We start from the raw sequence: 17,609 nt of genomic DNA on the forward strand, positions 1-17,609 counted from the left end.
TAATGTTACAAGAAACAAGCTTGGCTTCTTGAGGTCATCACCTTTGATCAGTTCCTTCTGGCCAGAAGACTGCAGGGTCATCTACATCTGACATATCCTTTCTTCCAATGGTTTATCCCATTCAAAGACAGTTCAAAGATGTGAAGCTGCCTTGGGTTGTATTCAGTGATTTGACCTTCTCATTCACCATTTCTCTCTTGTGTGCATAGAAATATTCTCATACTAGGGGTGGTTTCTTCATTTGAAAGTGTCTTGGTTGTTTATTTTACACTTGTGAATCAAAACCCCAGGTAGCATTTTCTCTCCTTTTTGTTGATTTCCTTCCCTTAAAAATTACAATTGGCAGAAGCTTAGTCTCATCTATATTAAACATAAGCACCACATTTAAATGTACCCCTTTGTGTCCTGTGGTCTTCACATCAACAGTTTTTCTCTCAAATAAACTATATTGCTTCTAAAGAGATAAAAAATATAGGAGTTTCATCCATATTTCTAACCTGTTGAAGTCGATAACTGTTTTCTTTGCTTCAAAATAAAGGCTGTGAAATGAATTTGTTAGTGTTATTAGTACTTATTAGTATCATTTAATTGTAATTTATGAGATATGTTAGTTTTTTGCTGCAGACCGAGCCCATGTCTTTCCATAAAATAATTAATTCATTCATTGGAAGCTTTCAATAATGGATTTGCAAACATCTTAGTAGCCTTCAAGCTTATCTGTAGCAGAGTATATAACTTCTTTTAGCTGTTCTATATTACCATTCTTTTTCCATAGATATCAATAGAGTCTACTTTTTACTACAAGCTTTTTCTGTCTCTGGCATTTTCAGTAAGAATTCTTACAGCATTCTTCCGTTGCTCACAGCTTTCTCTGATACAGAAAGCTCCCTCTCAGGAGCCCTGTAACCATCGACTTCTGTAAAGTCCACAGCTTCAAAACTGAAAGCAGCAATGTATGAAAATTTTCTCTTTACACCTGTAATAACAATTATAACAATGTTTGGCATGAAATATTTTCCCATGCTGGTGCCACATATAAAGCAATGGTGTCGGTGCCACATAAAAAGCACTCAGTACACTCTGTGAAGTGGTTGGTGTTTGAAACCATGTTAAATCAAACACATGAAACCTGGTGCAGCTTGCCAGTTCCATTAAGTAATGATGAATATTGATTTAAATATTTCCTTAACACACTTACAACCTAACAGACAATCCCTAATAACATTCCTCTAACTTTTTATTTTTGATCTTGACTTTCACTCCTTCTCATCACTGTTAGCATTCTTCCTCAGCATTCACTCCTCACCCATAAAATTCATTGCTGTCGCACTGACAAGAATATGGAAGCAGGAAAATCAAATCTAGTGTTAGTTTGGAAGGCGGCAAGCTGGCAGAAATGTTAGCACGCCAGACAAAATGCTTTAGCAGTATTTCGTCTGTCTTTACGTTCTGAGTTCAAATTCTGCCAAGGTCGACTTTGCCTTTCATCCTTTCGGGGTCAATTAAATAAGTACCAGTTATGCACTGGGGTTGACGTAATTGACTTAACCCTTTTGTCTGTCCTTGTTTGTCCCCTCTATGTTTAACCCCTTGTGGGCAATAAAGAAATAAGAAACAACTCTTGTGTTAGTTTGGAGTGATGCAACTCTCTAGTGGTGAAAAGGTATAAAAGGTGCTTGGAACTGACATTGGGTGCCATCTTGAAGCGAGACTAACATGAACACAACATGGAAGCTCTAGTACGCAACCATTGTATCTAAATTCATTGAGAAATACAATTGAATAATTCTAGCCACTACCCTCTTCTTTGATGTTTGTAGTTCAGCCAGCAAGCGCAAAGGATCAAACGCTGAACAACATTTTCTGGTTTAGTTTTCAAACATTAAAAAATGCGGTTACTCAGTGTGACTATTTTCATTTGCAATAGATTATATAACATTGGAATTTCCTGTACAAGTTTACTTAACCTCATACATTGGTCACATCTCTGATTTTTTAAAAACTGAAATTGTAAACGAAAGGAAGCAAAGTGAAAGAGTGCCTCATAAACAAATACAGTAACCTTGATACTCTGTCATCATATCATCATCGTTTAACACCTGTCTTTGATGCTGGCATGGGTTGGACAGACTGACATGAGCTGGCAAGCCAGAGGGATGCACCAAGCTCCACTGTCTGCTTTGGCATGGTTTGTAATGGCTGGATGTCCTTCCTAACAACAGCCACCTTACAGAGTGGACTGGGTGCTTTTTACATGGCACCTCACGGTCTGCTTTGGCATGATTTTTTGTGACTGGATGCCCTTCATAATGCCAACTACACTATAGAGCAGGCTGGGAGCTTTTTATGTGGCACCAGCACTGGCAAGGCCCACTTGGCATGATTTTTATGGTTGGACGCTCTTCTTAATGCCAGCAACTTTACAGGAAAAGAGTCTTCTACAATACATTCCCACCATAAAAGTGAATTTTATACATGAGATCACATTGCGATATCACCATCTGTCACTTTTTGCAGGCTAATTATTGTTTGTTTGTGAGTCAAATTATTTCCATAATTAACTTTATAATTTCATGGCTACATTCACTTGGATTTAAAACTAGTGCAACAAATCATATATATACATATATTTTTTAAATATAATAATATAAATCCCTGAAGGAAATTAATCAAAGTTAGCTTTAGGCTAGATGGGACTGTGGTTGATATTAGTGGCCACGTTGTTTAGATCTAAGCTGGTTATGATGAAGCAGACACGTGATCAAAAATCATTCCAGCCATGATCATCCTGTCTTTATGTATATCAGGGACAACTGTTCAATGTACGATTGTTTATTTCAGATGGTGTGGTGTAATTTGAGAGAGATTTGGCTGTTATTCCTAGCAGATGGACTGACCACATAGAAGCCTCCTATTAACCCAGTTGGTGGTGGTAGTGGCGGAGGTAATATTTTACTGTTTAGCCTCAAGTCAGTAGCAGGGATACAATCAAAGGTAGTCCAGCTGTGACCATCCCATCATTTTGTACATATTTAAGATGACACTGTCCAATATGTCCTTCTTACTTTAAGATGGTAGGGTGATTTGTTAGAATTTGGCAGTTGTTTCTGTAAGGCTAAACAACTGTATACGGGCTTCCGCAATAGGGGAGATGGTGGTGGTGATGGTGACAATATTTTACTGCTTAGCACTCCAACAGCCCTAATTAAACAAGCTTAAGATCAAAGGTGTTCAAGCTATGACCACCTTTTATTCAGTCACACTTGTTCTAGCTGTGACCCTAGCATCATTACCTTCAGATATAATGTATCAAGGACTACATTATTCAATATTACCTTATTTTTATCTTTTTCTTAAATGTTGTGTGCAATTTGAGGGAGTTTAGCTGCTATTTCCAGCAGGTATAACGACTGTGCAGGGGCTTTCATTTTAGCTTTTATGGTTCTTAAAGGTGGTGGTGGCAGCAGTAGTGGTGATAGTGATGGTAGTTGTAGAGGTGGTGGTGAGCACGATGATGGTAGTAGGAGTCAACCCTCATCAAACAGACCTCAGATCAAAAGCATTCCAATTGTGACCATCTCATCTTTATTCAGAGATACTCTCATTCTATGTATACTTCCTTTATTCAATACTTGGAGATTTGGCTGCTAATTTAAGCATGCAACGAACCTGCATAGACAATCCTTTGTTAGCCCTGATGGTACAGAAATGTTGGTGCTATCTCTGTGAATGGAACCTAGGATATTATCCTATAAGTCCATATATACCCCCATCACTCATCTCATATCCTACCCATGTCATTATCCTGTCCTTTCCATATTATAAGCACTCAGAGACTACCTCCTACTTCCCCTCACAATCTCTCTCGCATTCTCTCTAATATTCCCTTTTACTCTGTCACTCTCCATCCAAACTACCCTCTACTCCCTCTCAGTATAACTCATTCTCACCAATGTTCCTTCACCTCCTCCACCCCCCCTGTTCTCACTCTAATATCCTCTCTTCCACAAGATTCAAATCCGCCACCCCCCACCCCCGCACCATCCAACAACAGTATAGCTATCAGGTGGTATATTTACCTGGTTCAGGTAGAAGTACTGGGGAGCATCTTGGAGTCCGTATTCTTTCTTTTCCTCAAGAGTCATAGCAGACAACATCTCATAGAAGACATGGTAGTTCCTTTCATCATCCGGCTGTAAAGAGACAAACATGACACCAATGAGTGGCCACCCCTGCTCATACTCTCCACCTTGCAGAGATGAGAGTGAACACTCATCATCCAGCATTCTCACACTCAACACATTGAAACAAAAATAATTTTGACTCAATATGTGGTACAGTATAGTGAGGTACAATCAGGTGTGGTGTTGTGATACAGGAAACAGTGCAGTGTAGTGTGAAACAGGGTACCATGTGGTGTAGGATAGTGTAGTGCTGTACTGCACTGCATTGTAAGGTAGTGCTATGTGGTGTGTGTGTGTGATACAGGATGCAATGTGGCATAGTGTAGTGTAAGGTGGTATGATGCTGTGCAGTATGGTGTGCTACAAAGTGCTACAAAGTGATACAAGGTACAGTGTGGTGTAGGATTGTGTAGTGCAGCACTGCACAGTGTACTGCAGTGTAAAGTAGTGCTATGCTGCAGTATAGTACAGGGTGTGGTGTGGTACGTTGGTATGTAATGTGGTACAAGCTGCAGTTTGGTGTAGTACAGTGTAAAGGGATGTGTTGCTGTGCAGCATGATGTGATAAAAATGCAGTGCAGTGTGATACAAGGTGCCATGTGGTATAGGCTAGTATAGTGTTACACTGTGCAGTGTGATGCATTGTGAGGTGATGGTATGTGGTGTGATACAAGGTGCAGTGTGGTGCTGTTCAGTTGTAGTATAGTACAGGGTGCAGTGTGGTGCATGACACTGTAGTGTTGCACTATGTAGCATGCTGGAACCTTCCTCATCATAACCGATGGAGTGCCAGTATAGAGAGGTATGTTTTGAAGTTGTATGCTACTATGCATTATAATAGACACAGGCATTTCAAAATCACATGGTTTAGGGTTGGATTCCACTTCATGGTACCTTGGGCAAATTGCTGTGGGTTGACCAACACCTTGTGTAAAATCAGGAAGCTGGAAGATGTACAAAAGCCCCGTGTGTGTGTGTGTGTGTGTGTTGTGTGTGTGTGTGTATGTGTGTGTTTGTGTTCTCATTACATTGCTTATGCAACAGGGCTCTTAGTTTACAATCTCCCATAAACATTACATCAGCTCAATGGTTCAATATACAAAGACCAGTGGAATGAAAAGTACCTTACTTGAAAAAACAAAAAATATTTCATGACAACAAAGGCATCTGGCCACAGAATTTAATAAGTCTCATCCAACCCATGCTAGCACAGAAAAATCAGATGTTAAAAATGAAATGAAACAATATAATATGCTGTATTATGAGAGAGTGAGGGTTCACATGATCACCAGAACAAGATATGATAAAGTACAACACTCACCTGCTTAACGATACGGGACCTCTCAAGGAGATATTCTGCTGTGCGGGCACCACAGATGGAGCCACTAAAAGACAAAATAAAACAATGACAATATAGTATACAGTATATTCATTAAAGAGATGACCCACTTTAGTTAATTAAACAATCAAATTTAAATATAATTAATATATTGGTTTCAAATTTTGACATAAGGCCAGCAAATTTGGAGGAGGGAGCCAGTTGAATACATTGCCCCCAGTATCTAACTGGTACTTATTTTATTAACTCCAAAAGGATGAAAGGCAAAGTTAACCTCAGTGGAATTTGAACTCGGAACATAAAGTGGGATGGACATTAAGCTGCTAAGCGTTTTGCCCAGCGTGCTAACAATTCAGCCAGCTTGCTACCTTAAATATAAATAACATGTTAATGTTAATTATACTCTTTTACTTGTTTTAGTCATTTGACTGCGGCCGCGCTGGAGCACTGCCTTTAGTCGAGTAAATCGACCCCAGGACTTATTCTTTGGAAACCTAGTACTTATTCTATCAGCCTCTTTTGCGAAACCGCTAAGTTACAGTGATGTAAATACACCAGCATCGGCTGTCAAGCGATGTTGGGGGAACAAACACAGACACACAAACATATACACACACATACATATATACATACATATATATACATATATACGATGAGCTTCTTTCAGTTTCCATCTACCAAATCCACTCACAAGGTTTTGGTTGGCCCAAGGCTTTAGTAGAAGACACTTACCTAAGGTGCCATGCAGTGGGACTGAACCCGAAACTATGTGGTTCATAAGCAAGTTACTTACCACACATCCACTCCTGTGCCTTTTGTTAACATTATTAATATATTAACAATCAATTTGAACATGTGTAGGTGGGTTAATGGTGGGAAGCAAAATTATGGAACATAGTTGGCAGGTAAATATAATACCTGGAAGGAAGAGAGGCATTTCGTCTGTGAATAATAATTTATAACTAGCCTTTGAAACACACTGCATTAAATATGCTAGCACTAACTTGGCTGGGTTTTTTTGCCTTATAGATAGCATTTCTAAATTATTTATTCTCTAAAATATGCTAATTTTCAATACCAACCACTCTACAATGTTGTACATCTACCTAATGAGTCTCTACTTCAGTATGTACATTGAAGTTACATTTTTCATTGTAGACATCTAATGAACTATGTCTAGAGTTATCTCCCATCTTTCCGACTAGAATAATGACTAGAAATGTTAATACCATGTGAATAAGCTGAAAAAGAAAAAAAAAAAAAATCAAAAGCAGGTACATTCTATTCAATTTTCCCATATTCGTAATTTCATATTCAAACTTCTAGTCCGATCAGACATTATGAAGAAATAATTATCTCCCTTGTACTAACTGTCCACTAGGTGACTTCACGTGTTTAGAATACCGATTTCTAATTTTGGTACAAGGCCAGCAATTTTACGGGTTGTGGTAAGTCCATTGCATCAACCTCAGTGTTCAACTGGTACTTATCTTAACGACCCTGAAACGATCAAAGGCAATGTCAGCCTCAGTGAAATTTGAACTCAGAACATAAAGACAAATGAAATGCTGCCAAGCATTTTCCCTGGCATATTAACGGTTCTGCTGGCTTAGTAATTAACAAATATTGTCTTTTCTTCCCAACAAATGCAATTATTTCTAATTAAACTTAATGCTCAGTGCACTAAATATTTTAACACTAACTTAGTTATTAGAATTAATAGTTGAATTAGAAGAATGAGGTACTTTAATTGAAAAATATCAAAACAACAAAATAAAAGAAGGAATAAGGGTGCTATCAGGAAGAGCATTCAACCATAGAATATTACCTCAGAAATTTTTGTCCAAACCATGCAAGCAAGGAAGAAGCAGACTCAAAGATGATGAAGAATAAATGAGATAAATGTAAAGTCTTTAGATGGAGTCATAATGGCCCAGTGGTTAGGGCAGCAGATTCGTGGTTGGAGGATCGCAGTTTCGATTCCCAGATCGGGCGTTGTTTGTGTTTATTGAGCGAAAACACCTAAAGTTCCACGAGGCTCCAGCAGGGGGTGATGGCGACCCCTGTTGTACTCTCTCACCCCAACATTCTCTCACTCTTTCTTCCTGTTTCTTGAGTAATGCTGCGATGGACTGGCGTCCCGTCCAGCTGGGGGAACACATACGCCACAGAAACTGGGAAACCGGGCCCATGAGCCTGGCTAGGCTTGAAAAGGGCGCATAAATAAATAAAAATATAAGTCTTTAGACAATTTAAAAAATTGCATATTAATATGTTATTATTAAAGTTTTATTAATGTTATGTTTTTATGTTTCAGACAACAATATTGTCGACATCCTGTATATTTAAAGCAATGAATTTAAAAAGTTAATAAAAAAATTATTATTTATTGGGGAAAAGACAGTCTTAATTAATGATTAAAAATATTATTAGTAAACAATATGTAATGAAAGCTGAAAGACCCTTTTTATCAAAGATATCAAGAGATACAGAGTAAAACAACAGTCTACATGACCCTTTTAGCAAACTTAGCTTTCCTCCTCCTACTACGGATCACACCAACTCCCCCTGTTTCCCATGCCACACTGACTGCTTCTGCATTGACAACATGATTATCCTCCCACCACCACCAATCATACCCACCATGCCTCTCTTCACCCTCCTCTCTCTACCCTAACTTACTCCTGATCTCATTCATTTTAATCCCATTAAAGAAAAAGTGATCTCATTCTTAAATCTTTATTCACAAACAATTTAAGATGACTGGTTAAAACTACTACTACAGCTACAAAGGTCTACGCACCTTTGAATGAGCTTAACTTTGTAGAATTGAAACTGGCCATATCTGGTCAAAATAGTCTCCCAGTTTTCTGCTCAAATGGACAGATCTGGCACCTTTCCCTACAATGTCATTCAGAAAATACACCATCACATCATCGAAATCTTGGTTGTGAAATATTGCAGGACTAATCCAAAACAATGTGATTATAGGTGTAGGAGTGGCTGTGTGGTAAGTAGCTTGTTTACCAACCGCATGGTTCCGGGTTCAGTTCCACTGCGTGGCAGCTTGGGCAAGTGTCCGATGCTGGTGTGTTTACATCCCCGTAACCTAGTGGTTCGGCAAAAGAGACTCATAGAATAAGTACTAGGCTTACAAAGAATAAATCCTGGGGTCGATTTGCTCGACTAAAGGCAGTGCTCCACCATGGCCACAGTCAAATGACTGAAACAAGTAAAAGGGTAAAGAGAGAGGGAGAGTAATTAATCGCACATAAATTTTAACAAACTTATATGAAACCCCATGGGTCAAATGGACCCCCATGGATCATATGGACCCCAGTTGAGGATAAACAGTAACAACAACAATAACAACAGCAAATATAAAGCAAAAATAATTAAATACAAGCAGACTAACCTTTGGAAGAAAAGTTCTATATATTTCCCAAATCGGCTGGAGTTATCATTACGTATGGTCTTGGCATTGCCGAAGGATTCAAGGAGTGGGTTTCCTTCCAAAATCTGTTCAGTGATCAGGTTGTCGTTATTGCGATTGACAAGTGCAACATACTGCATGATGAGTTTGCAGCTCTCGGTCTTCCCAGAACCACTTTCACCACTGGAGGAGAGAAGATAAATCAAAATGTAATTTATAACAGAGAGAATATAAATATTTTTGCCAAAGACTCCAAAATCAAAAAGAAAAGTTAATTTTTCTATGGAAGAGAAAGTAATTTAGATGGTACAATATATTAACTACCAGCTCCTGCAGAGGGCTAATTGGGTCTGCAGCCCCAAACTAAACAGAGCTAAATAGCATGACTATAACATGTCTATAATGACTATATGCCCCCGGTGATCTTTGACCAGAGGTTAAGGACGGATAAGAATTAATTCTGTAATGCAATGATTCTATTGTTCCAATCCCAAGTTGAATTCCAACTGTTGGCCAATTTGTCCCAAAGTTCTTATCTCAATGTAAAATTAACAAAGCGAATGCCTTTTATCTCCCCCTTGATCTCTGACATCATCTGACAAACACCAACCAAGATGGCATGAATCAGCCAGGTTTTACTTGCTAGAAATAGTAACCCAAATACCTTTAAATCAGATCCCAATACTGGATGTTCAAGAACTGAATGAAGGGCAAATTTCCAATCTCAGAAACATCCTGATACTGAAAAAGTATAATATGTCTATGCAGAGCAAATTTAGACTAAGACAGGGGCCCCAGACGGACAGACAGAATTTCGCTTTTATTATTATAGATTAGGCCTATCTGGTGTGTTAGTTTATACCTTACTGCATACAAATATAGGTATGGCTAGGTGGTCAAGAGGTCTGTTTCACAATTGTGTAGTTTCAGGTTCAGCACCAAAATCAATTGTCTTCTACTGAAGCCTCAGATTGACCAATATCTTAGAAGTGGATATTGATAGGTGAAGACAGAATGGAAGACTTATGTGTGCATTGATATATGTGTGTGTGTGCGTGCGTTGACATGTGTGTGTTGATTTATGTGTGTGTGTGTGTGTGTGTGTTGATGTGTGTATTAAGTGTGTGTACGCTGATATGTGTGTGTGCGTGTTGATATATGTGTGTGTGCCGTTGACATGTGTGTGTTGACGTGTGTGTGTGTGTTTATATGTGTGTGTTGACGTGTGTGTGTATGTTTATATGTGTGTTGACATGTGTGTGTATGTTTATATGTGTGTGTTGACGTGTGTGTGTGTATGTTTATATGTGTGTTGACGTGTGTGTGTTGATATGTGTGTTTATGTTTATATGTGTGTGTTGATGTATGTGTGTGTGTGTTGACGTGTGTGTATTGAAGTGTGTGTGTGTACATTGATATATGTGTGTGTGCATGTTGATATATATGTGTGTGTGTGTTGATGTGTGTGCATGTTGATATATATGTGTGTGTGTGTTGATGTGTGTGTATTGAAGTGTGTGTGTGTACTTTGATATATATGTGTGTGCGTATTGACATGTGTGTGGACATTTGCATGTGGCTTAGTGATTAAGGCATTCAGCTCATGATCATAAGGTTGTAAGTTCAATTCCCAGCAACACGTGTTCTTTTCATGTTGCTCCAGTCCACACAGCTGGCAAAAATGTGTAGTACCTGTGTTTCAAATGGCCAGTCTTGTCACACTGAATCTCCCTGAGAAATGCATTAAGGGTATATGTGTCTGTGGAGTACTCAACCACTTGCATGTTAATTTCACGAGCAGGCTGTTCCATTGATCATATCAGTTGGGACCCTCATCGTCATAACTGACAGGGTGCTCCTTATATCCCCTAACTTACTGTTTCAATAAATAAAGTACCAGACTCGGTCGATCTGATTGACCAAACTATTGAGAATGATGCCCCAGCATGACCACAATCCTGTGATTGAAACCAGTAAAAGTACAAGAACGAAAACACTGTGTTACATATGAACCAATAAAACTGCCTTTACATGGTCAATCAACATGCTAGAAATAACAGTCAAGTCTTCCTTAAATTACACTGCTATTTAAAAAGGACACAATGGATAATGAAATCCATAGCCTGAAAGAGAGAGAGGTGGGTAAAAAAATAGTATTGTCATAATTAAGATGATGTTGGTTGATACAGTTGATACATTTCATTTGCAAAGTCTTCATCATCATCATTATCAATATTTTAACTTCCACTTTCCCATGCTTGCATGAGTCCGATAGAATTTGTCATGGCTGATTTCCTACAGTTGGATACCCTTCCTGTTGTCAAGCCTTATCTGTTTCCAGGTAAGGTAATATTTTCCCTTGGCTGGATATGTTTTCATGGAGACACCACTTATATGATGGGGACACTCACTGACAATAACTGTGTGCAATGTTAGGATAAAGAGACAGTCCTTTCTGACCAAAATATTGCCCCAAAGGAAGTGGAGAAATTGTCAAAGGACAAAGACCTCAAAACTGAAGTATTTAAGATGTGGGACATGAAGGTGAAAACAATACCAGTAATAATTGGAGCAGTGGGAATATTGGGAAAACATATGATCAAAAAGGCAGGAGCTATACACTATCCAAAAAAATAACCCTGCTAGGAACAGACATCTGATGCAACACACTATCAATTCAATAGTACAGCCCAAATAAAGCAATCCACAAACAAAAAAACAGTCTATGCAGTGAATATCCAATAAAATAGATAACTCCCCACAACATGTACTTTACAGGTCAGAGTGCTCGAAAGAAGAACACAAATCCCATTACACACACATACAACAAATAAGGTAAATACTAATGCAACAAAAAACTCAAGCCAAACACTGTAAGAAAACCAACTGGTGCTGCAATACAATACTGGGAAGAGTTTGTACCCCATACTAATAACAAAAATCAAAAACATACCCAAGTACCCACCCATAATGATAAGTATCCTCCCGTAATCATCATCATTGTCGTTTAATGTCTGCTTCCCATGCTGGCATGGGTTGGACGATTTGACTGAGATTTGATTGAAGAAATGGACGGTGTGGAAGTTCTGCCACAACTGGCCTATAGTCCAGGCATTGCTCCATCTGACTACAGTCTCTTCTGATCAATGCAGCACTTTATGAAAGGTTGCCAATTTGAGTCATTCAACGAAGTTCAAGAAGTCTGTCAAGAATTTTTTGATTCAAAGCTGACAGACTGGTACTTTGACCAAATCTGAAACCTTGCAGATCGTTGGTAGAAGGTTGTGGAAAATGATGGTTTTTATTTTGAAGAATAGTAGTTGTTGTTTTTGAATAAATTCTTGCATAAAAAAAAACATTATTTTAACACAGCACATAAACCTTTTCCTCAACCTAATATTCCTCTTTATTTGATAATCTAAATAAGTATTGGTCACCCCTAGCCTTCTTTCTTCCAGCTAACACCCCTTCCCCATCAGACATTTTCTCACTATCAGCCTAGCAACCTACTCTTTTATGTAGATAAAGCTAGATATATGATTCCAGTACGTTGGGAGTCAAGTAGATTGACATTAATTGATTTATCACCATTAACTAGAATACAGTTGACAAGTCTCAATGGATTTAATTCTAAATGGCTGAAATATAAATAACTGCACCACCACTCTTTTTACCTTGACCCACACTATTCCACCCCCCCTGTTATTCTCTATATTATAGTAGGCTTAACAAAGTTTGCATTCTCATTCTGCCACAGTTATAACAAAAGGAAACAATGTAAATATTTTGGTTTCCATTATTGATGTAAATTTGTTAAAAAATGGTTATCCTTTATGTTTGAAGTCTATGCGTTCATCTGGTGAGAATGGTTTCTTTCAAATTGATGTAAATATTTTCATTAATCAATAAAATGGGGCCATTTGAAATGGCCGTAATAAATTGACACCTATACATCTTTGTTATACATACATACATACATATATATGAGTGAGTGTGTCTTTGTGTCCCCTTCCACCACTTGACAACCAGTGTTGGTTTGTTTACATCCTTGTAACTTAGCAGTTTGGCATTAAAAAAAAAGTATTGGGGTTGGTACATTTGATTAAAAATTATTCAAGGCAGTACCTCTGCATGGCCACAGTCTAATGACTGAAACAAGTAAAAGATAGAAGATATAAACACTTTATTAGTGTTAATAGGATGAAGGTATATGGAAAATATTACAAATGAATTAATTGCAAAGATTTTGATATCAGCTATAAGAATAAATATGAGACAAAAATACTGGGTTCTCTATTTTGTTTCATAATATATATTAACTCTTTAACATTTAAAATGGCAATATCTGGTACATGGATCAATGGTTAGAGCATTGAGCTCAAAATCATGGAGTAATGAGTTTGATTCATAAACTGGGCTGTATGTTGGGTTCTTGAGCAAGACATTGCTCCAGTTCACTCAGTTGTAGAAATGGATTGCTATCACTAGTGCCAAGCTCTATCGGCCTTTACTTTTCCCTTGAATAACATTGGTGGAATGGAAAGAGGGAAGGCTGGTATGTATAGTTGACTGCTGGTCTTCCATAAACCACCTTGGCTGGACTTGTACCTCAGAGGGTAACATTCTAGGTGCAATCCCATGGTCATTCATGACAGGATGGTGGTCTTTATCTGGCCAAAACATTCTATCCTTTTTATGTTCAAACTTGCCAGATCTGCCTGGTCTCTCATGCCTGCCCTACAATGCCATTCTAAAAATAGAAATAGGAAATCATAGAATCACCATACATGAGTTATCAGAGGATGTACCAATTAGTTACAGTTCAGTCCAATATCATTGAAGATTTGGGTATGAGACCTGTGTCTGCCAAGTTTGTGCCAAAACTGCTTTCAGTTGAATAAAAAGATACTTGGGTTTCAGTTGCACAAGATCTTGATTATGAAAACTTTGCCTAGGCCTCTGAGCAGGTATCACCAAGCATTTGGCAAAATTTGATGCAGATTCTTGGCTCAACTTTCTCTGCCATGGTCAAAGAGGTGATCACATGCTAGACACCTTCCTTCCAAGCACTGCTGTAAACAGCAGAAGTGACCTAGAATGTTAAAACTTAGTGCACATGCACAGAAGAGTTCAAGGTCAATCTGTGCCAAGCAGCTTCACTTTGCATGCTTTAGCTTCGTTAGTATGGCAACAGTCCGGATACTTATTGATCAGACCACGAATGAATCTATATACATCATGCCGGTGGCACGTAAAAAGCACCAACTGATCGTGGCCGTTGCCAGCCTCCTCTGGCTCCTGTGCTGGTGGCACATAAAAAGCACGCACTACATTCACAGAGTGGTTGATGTTAGGAAGGGCATCCAGCTGTAGAAACACTACCAGATCAGACTGGAGCCTGGAGCAGCCTTCTGGCTTCCCAAACCCCGGTCGAACCATCCAACCCATGCTAGCATGGAAAACAGACGTTAACCGATGATGATGATGATATATATATATATATATATATATATATATATATATATATACAACATTCTTTATATTATCTATGGTGGCAAACATATACTTTCAAAGTTAGAATCATATGAGGGTTAACATTCTAGCAAATAAATAGCATTTTTCTGTCATACAAGCTACCACAACACTTGTCTGAGTGCTGACACACTGGTAGTGAAATCAATTAATAAGGTAAATGTAAACAGTAAGATTAAGCCCTACCTAGTACAAAATACTGAACTAAGCCAACTGGATGACTGATAACACCACCACCACAACAACAATAATAATAGTTTCTAATTTAGACACAAAGCTAGCAATTTTGAGGGAAGAGTATGGTTTTAGTTGATATCACCAACTCTAGTACTAGACTGAAATGCTGAAAAGTCGATCTTGGTAGGATTTGAACTCAGAACATAAAGAGCTTGAAGAAATATTGCAAGACTGTCCAAAGCTTTATTAATTTGACTGGTCCACCACCATTATAATCCTTTTTACTAAAACCTGAATTTTAGAGGGAGGGGACACTAGTTTATTACATCAATCCCAGTGTTCTGGTATTTATTTTATTGATCTCAAAAGGATGGAAGGCAAGGTCGGTCCTGGTGGAAAACTGAACTCAGAACACAACAATAATAACAATAATAATAATTGATGCAGTACCAGGCAGTGGCTCTCATGGCTTTTGATCTTAACTGATTGGAAGTGTTATCATGTACATTGGTTTGTCTTGGTATAAAAGATGAGCTACAGCAAATATTCTGCTCAATACCACAGATTTGCTTGTCAGTTGTTTGACCTTAATCAGTTGAGCATGTCCCTTAGTGGCTGACGATATGTGCATCTCTGATCACGAGCAGAAGTAGTGGAGGAGCATCATAGCCATGTGTTGAGAAGGATTCTTTGGGGTTTGAATTATTTACCTCTGGAAACATGGGTGTTTCATTCAACATCCTTAAGCAACCCTTATTCAGGGACCTTTTGAGCAGGATGGTTTACTCGATCAGAAGAAAATTCTAACTGGGCCCCACCTGCAAGGTCATGTGCTGTTTATCTTGATATGAGATCACCATGTCGCGCACATATGGTTGTGATGCATGTGCCTAGTGTATCCTTATCAGACGGGTAGTTATGATGGGTATACTGGGCTTTGTATATTTTACCCCAGTGTCACTTTGATGTCATGCACTGCTCTCTCACTCAATAATAATAATAATAATAATAATCATTATCATCATCGTTTAACATCCGTTTTCCATGCTGGCATGGGATGACTGGTTCTACTAGGGATCTGGGAAGCCAGGAGACTGCAGCAGGCTCCAATTTGATCTGGCAGTGTTTCTACAGCTGCATGCCCTTCCTAATGCCAACCACTCCAAGAGTGTAGTGGATGCTTTTTATGTGCCACCAGCACAAGGTCCAGAGGGGGCTGGCATCGACTGCGTTTGGATGGTGCTTTTACGTGCCACTGGTATGGGAGCCAGTCGAGGTGGCGCTGGCATCAGCCCCGTTTGGGTGGTGCTTTTTACATGCCACCGGCACAGGAGCCAGTCAGAGTGAGAGGGCTGGCATCGACCACGTTTAGATGGTGCTTTTTACATTCCACCAGCACGGGGAGCCAGTCAGGTGATGCTGGCATCAGCCACAATTACAATTTCCGTTTGATTGTGGTTTGATTTGATTTTGATGTACTTGACTCAATAGGTCTCCTCAAGCATGACAAATCACCCTGGTACTTTTTGAGTGGGCTGGTTATGCAACACTGGTATAAGCTACAGCTGTGATCTCACTTTATTTGCCAGGTCTTCTCAGTCCCAACATATATCCATAATAATAATAATAAAAGTTTCTGATTTAGGTACAAGTTTAGAAATTATGAGTTAAGGGGTTAGCTAATTACTGTGATCCCAGCTATTGGCTGGTATTATTTCTATAATCAACTCAAAGGTTGAGATGTGAAATTGACCTTAGAGTGATTTCAGCTTAGAAGGAAAAGAGCTGAAAGAAATGAGCAAAGCAGATTCTGTCCAACGCTTTAATGATTTTGTCAATCAAACCACCGAAATATTAATAATAATGATTTTGTTTGTAATACACATCAAGGGTAAATATAATAATAATTCTTTTATCCTTTTATTTGTCTTAGTCATTTGATTGAGGCCATGCTGGAGCACTGCCTTGAAGGATTTTAGTCAAATAAATCGGCACCAGGACTTATACTTTGTAATCCTAGTACTTATTCTATTGGCCTGATTTGCTGAACCACTAATTTATGGGGATATAAACACACTGACACCAGTTGTCAAGTGGTGATGGGGGGGGGGGGATTAGACACAATGGGCTTCTCTCAGTTTCCATCTACCAGATCCACTCACAAAGCTTTGGTTGGCCTGAGGCTATAGTAGAAGACACTTGCCCAAGGTGTCATACAGTAGGACTGAACCCAGCACCATGTGATTGCGAAGAAAGCTTCTTGCTACTGTCATGCCTGCACCTATAATTATAATAATGGTTTCAAATTTTGGCACAAGGCCAGCAAGTTTAGTGGAGGGGGTAAGTTGAATATATCAAGCCCAGTGTTCAGCTGGTACTTGTTTTATTGGCCTGAAAAGTTGAAAGACAAAGTTGACCTTGGCAGAATTTGAACTTGCAATATAGCGGTAGACGAAATACCACTAAACTTTCCGCCCAGAATGCTAACGATTCTGCCAGCTTGCCATCTCACATAATAATAATAATCCTTTTTACTATAGGTACAAAGCCTGAAATTTGGTGGAAGGGGATGAAATTCAAAGTTGACCTCGGTGGAATTTGAACTCAGAATGTAGCAGCAGACGAAATACCACTAAACAATAATAATAATATAATAATAATAATAATAATAATGATACTTTCTATTATAGGCACAAAGCCTGAAATTTTGGAGGTAGTTGATTATATTGACCCCAGTACTCTACTGGTACTTAATTTATTGACCCCGAAAGAATGAAAGGCAAAGTCAAGCTCGATGGAATTTGAACTCAGAACAAAGCAACGGGTGAAATACTGCTAAGCATTTCCTCCAGCATGCTAATGATTCTGCCAACTAACCACCTTACTTAATAATAATAATAATAATAATAATAATGGTTTCAAATTTTTGCACAAGTCCAGCAAT

The 17,609-nt window shown here is 38.6% G+C and overlaps 1 protein-coding gene across 6 annotated transcripts in view; it reads right to left on the minus strand.

The window, feature by feature from the left end:
• LOC115220897 (unconventional myosin-XV) overlaps positions 1-17,609 on the minus strand; it is a 455,449-nt gene that overhangs the window by 308,750 nt on the left and 129,090 nt on the right. For all 6 annotated transcript variants that reach the window (XM_036510507.1, XM_036510509.1, XM_036510508.1 and 3 more), the window contains exons 6-8: positions 8,939-9,139; positions 5,506-5,569; positions 4,080-4,193 (exon numbers count right to left, since the gene is read on the minus strand). In XM_036510507.1, coding sequence (XP_036366400.1) covers positions 4,080-4,193; positions 5,506-5,569; positions 8,939-9,139 — 379 coding nt within the window. The remainder of the gene's footprint in view (positions 1-4,079; positions 4,194-5,505; positions 5,570-8,938; positions 9,140-17,609) is intronic.

The sequence above is a fragment of the Octopus sinensis genome, linkage group LG17 (genome assembly GCF_006345805.1).
Source record: "Octopus sinensis linkage group LG17, ASM634580v1, whole genome shotgun sequence".
Taxonomy (NCBI): domain Eukaryota; kingdom Metazoa; phylum Mollusca; class Cephalopoda; order Octopoda; family Octopodidae; genus Octopus; species Octopus sinensis.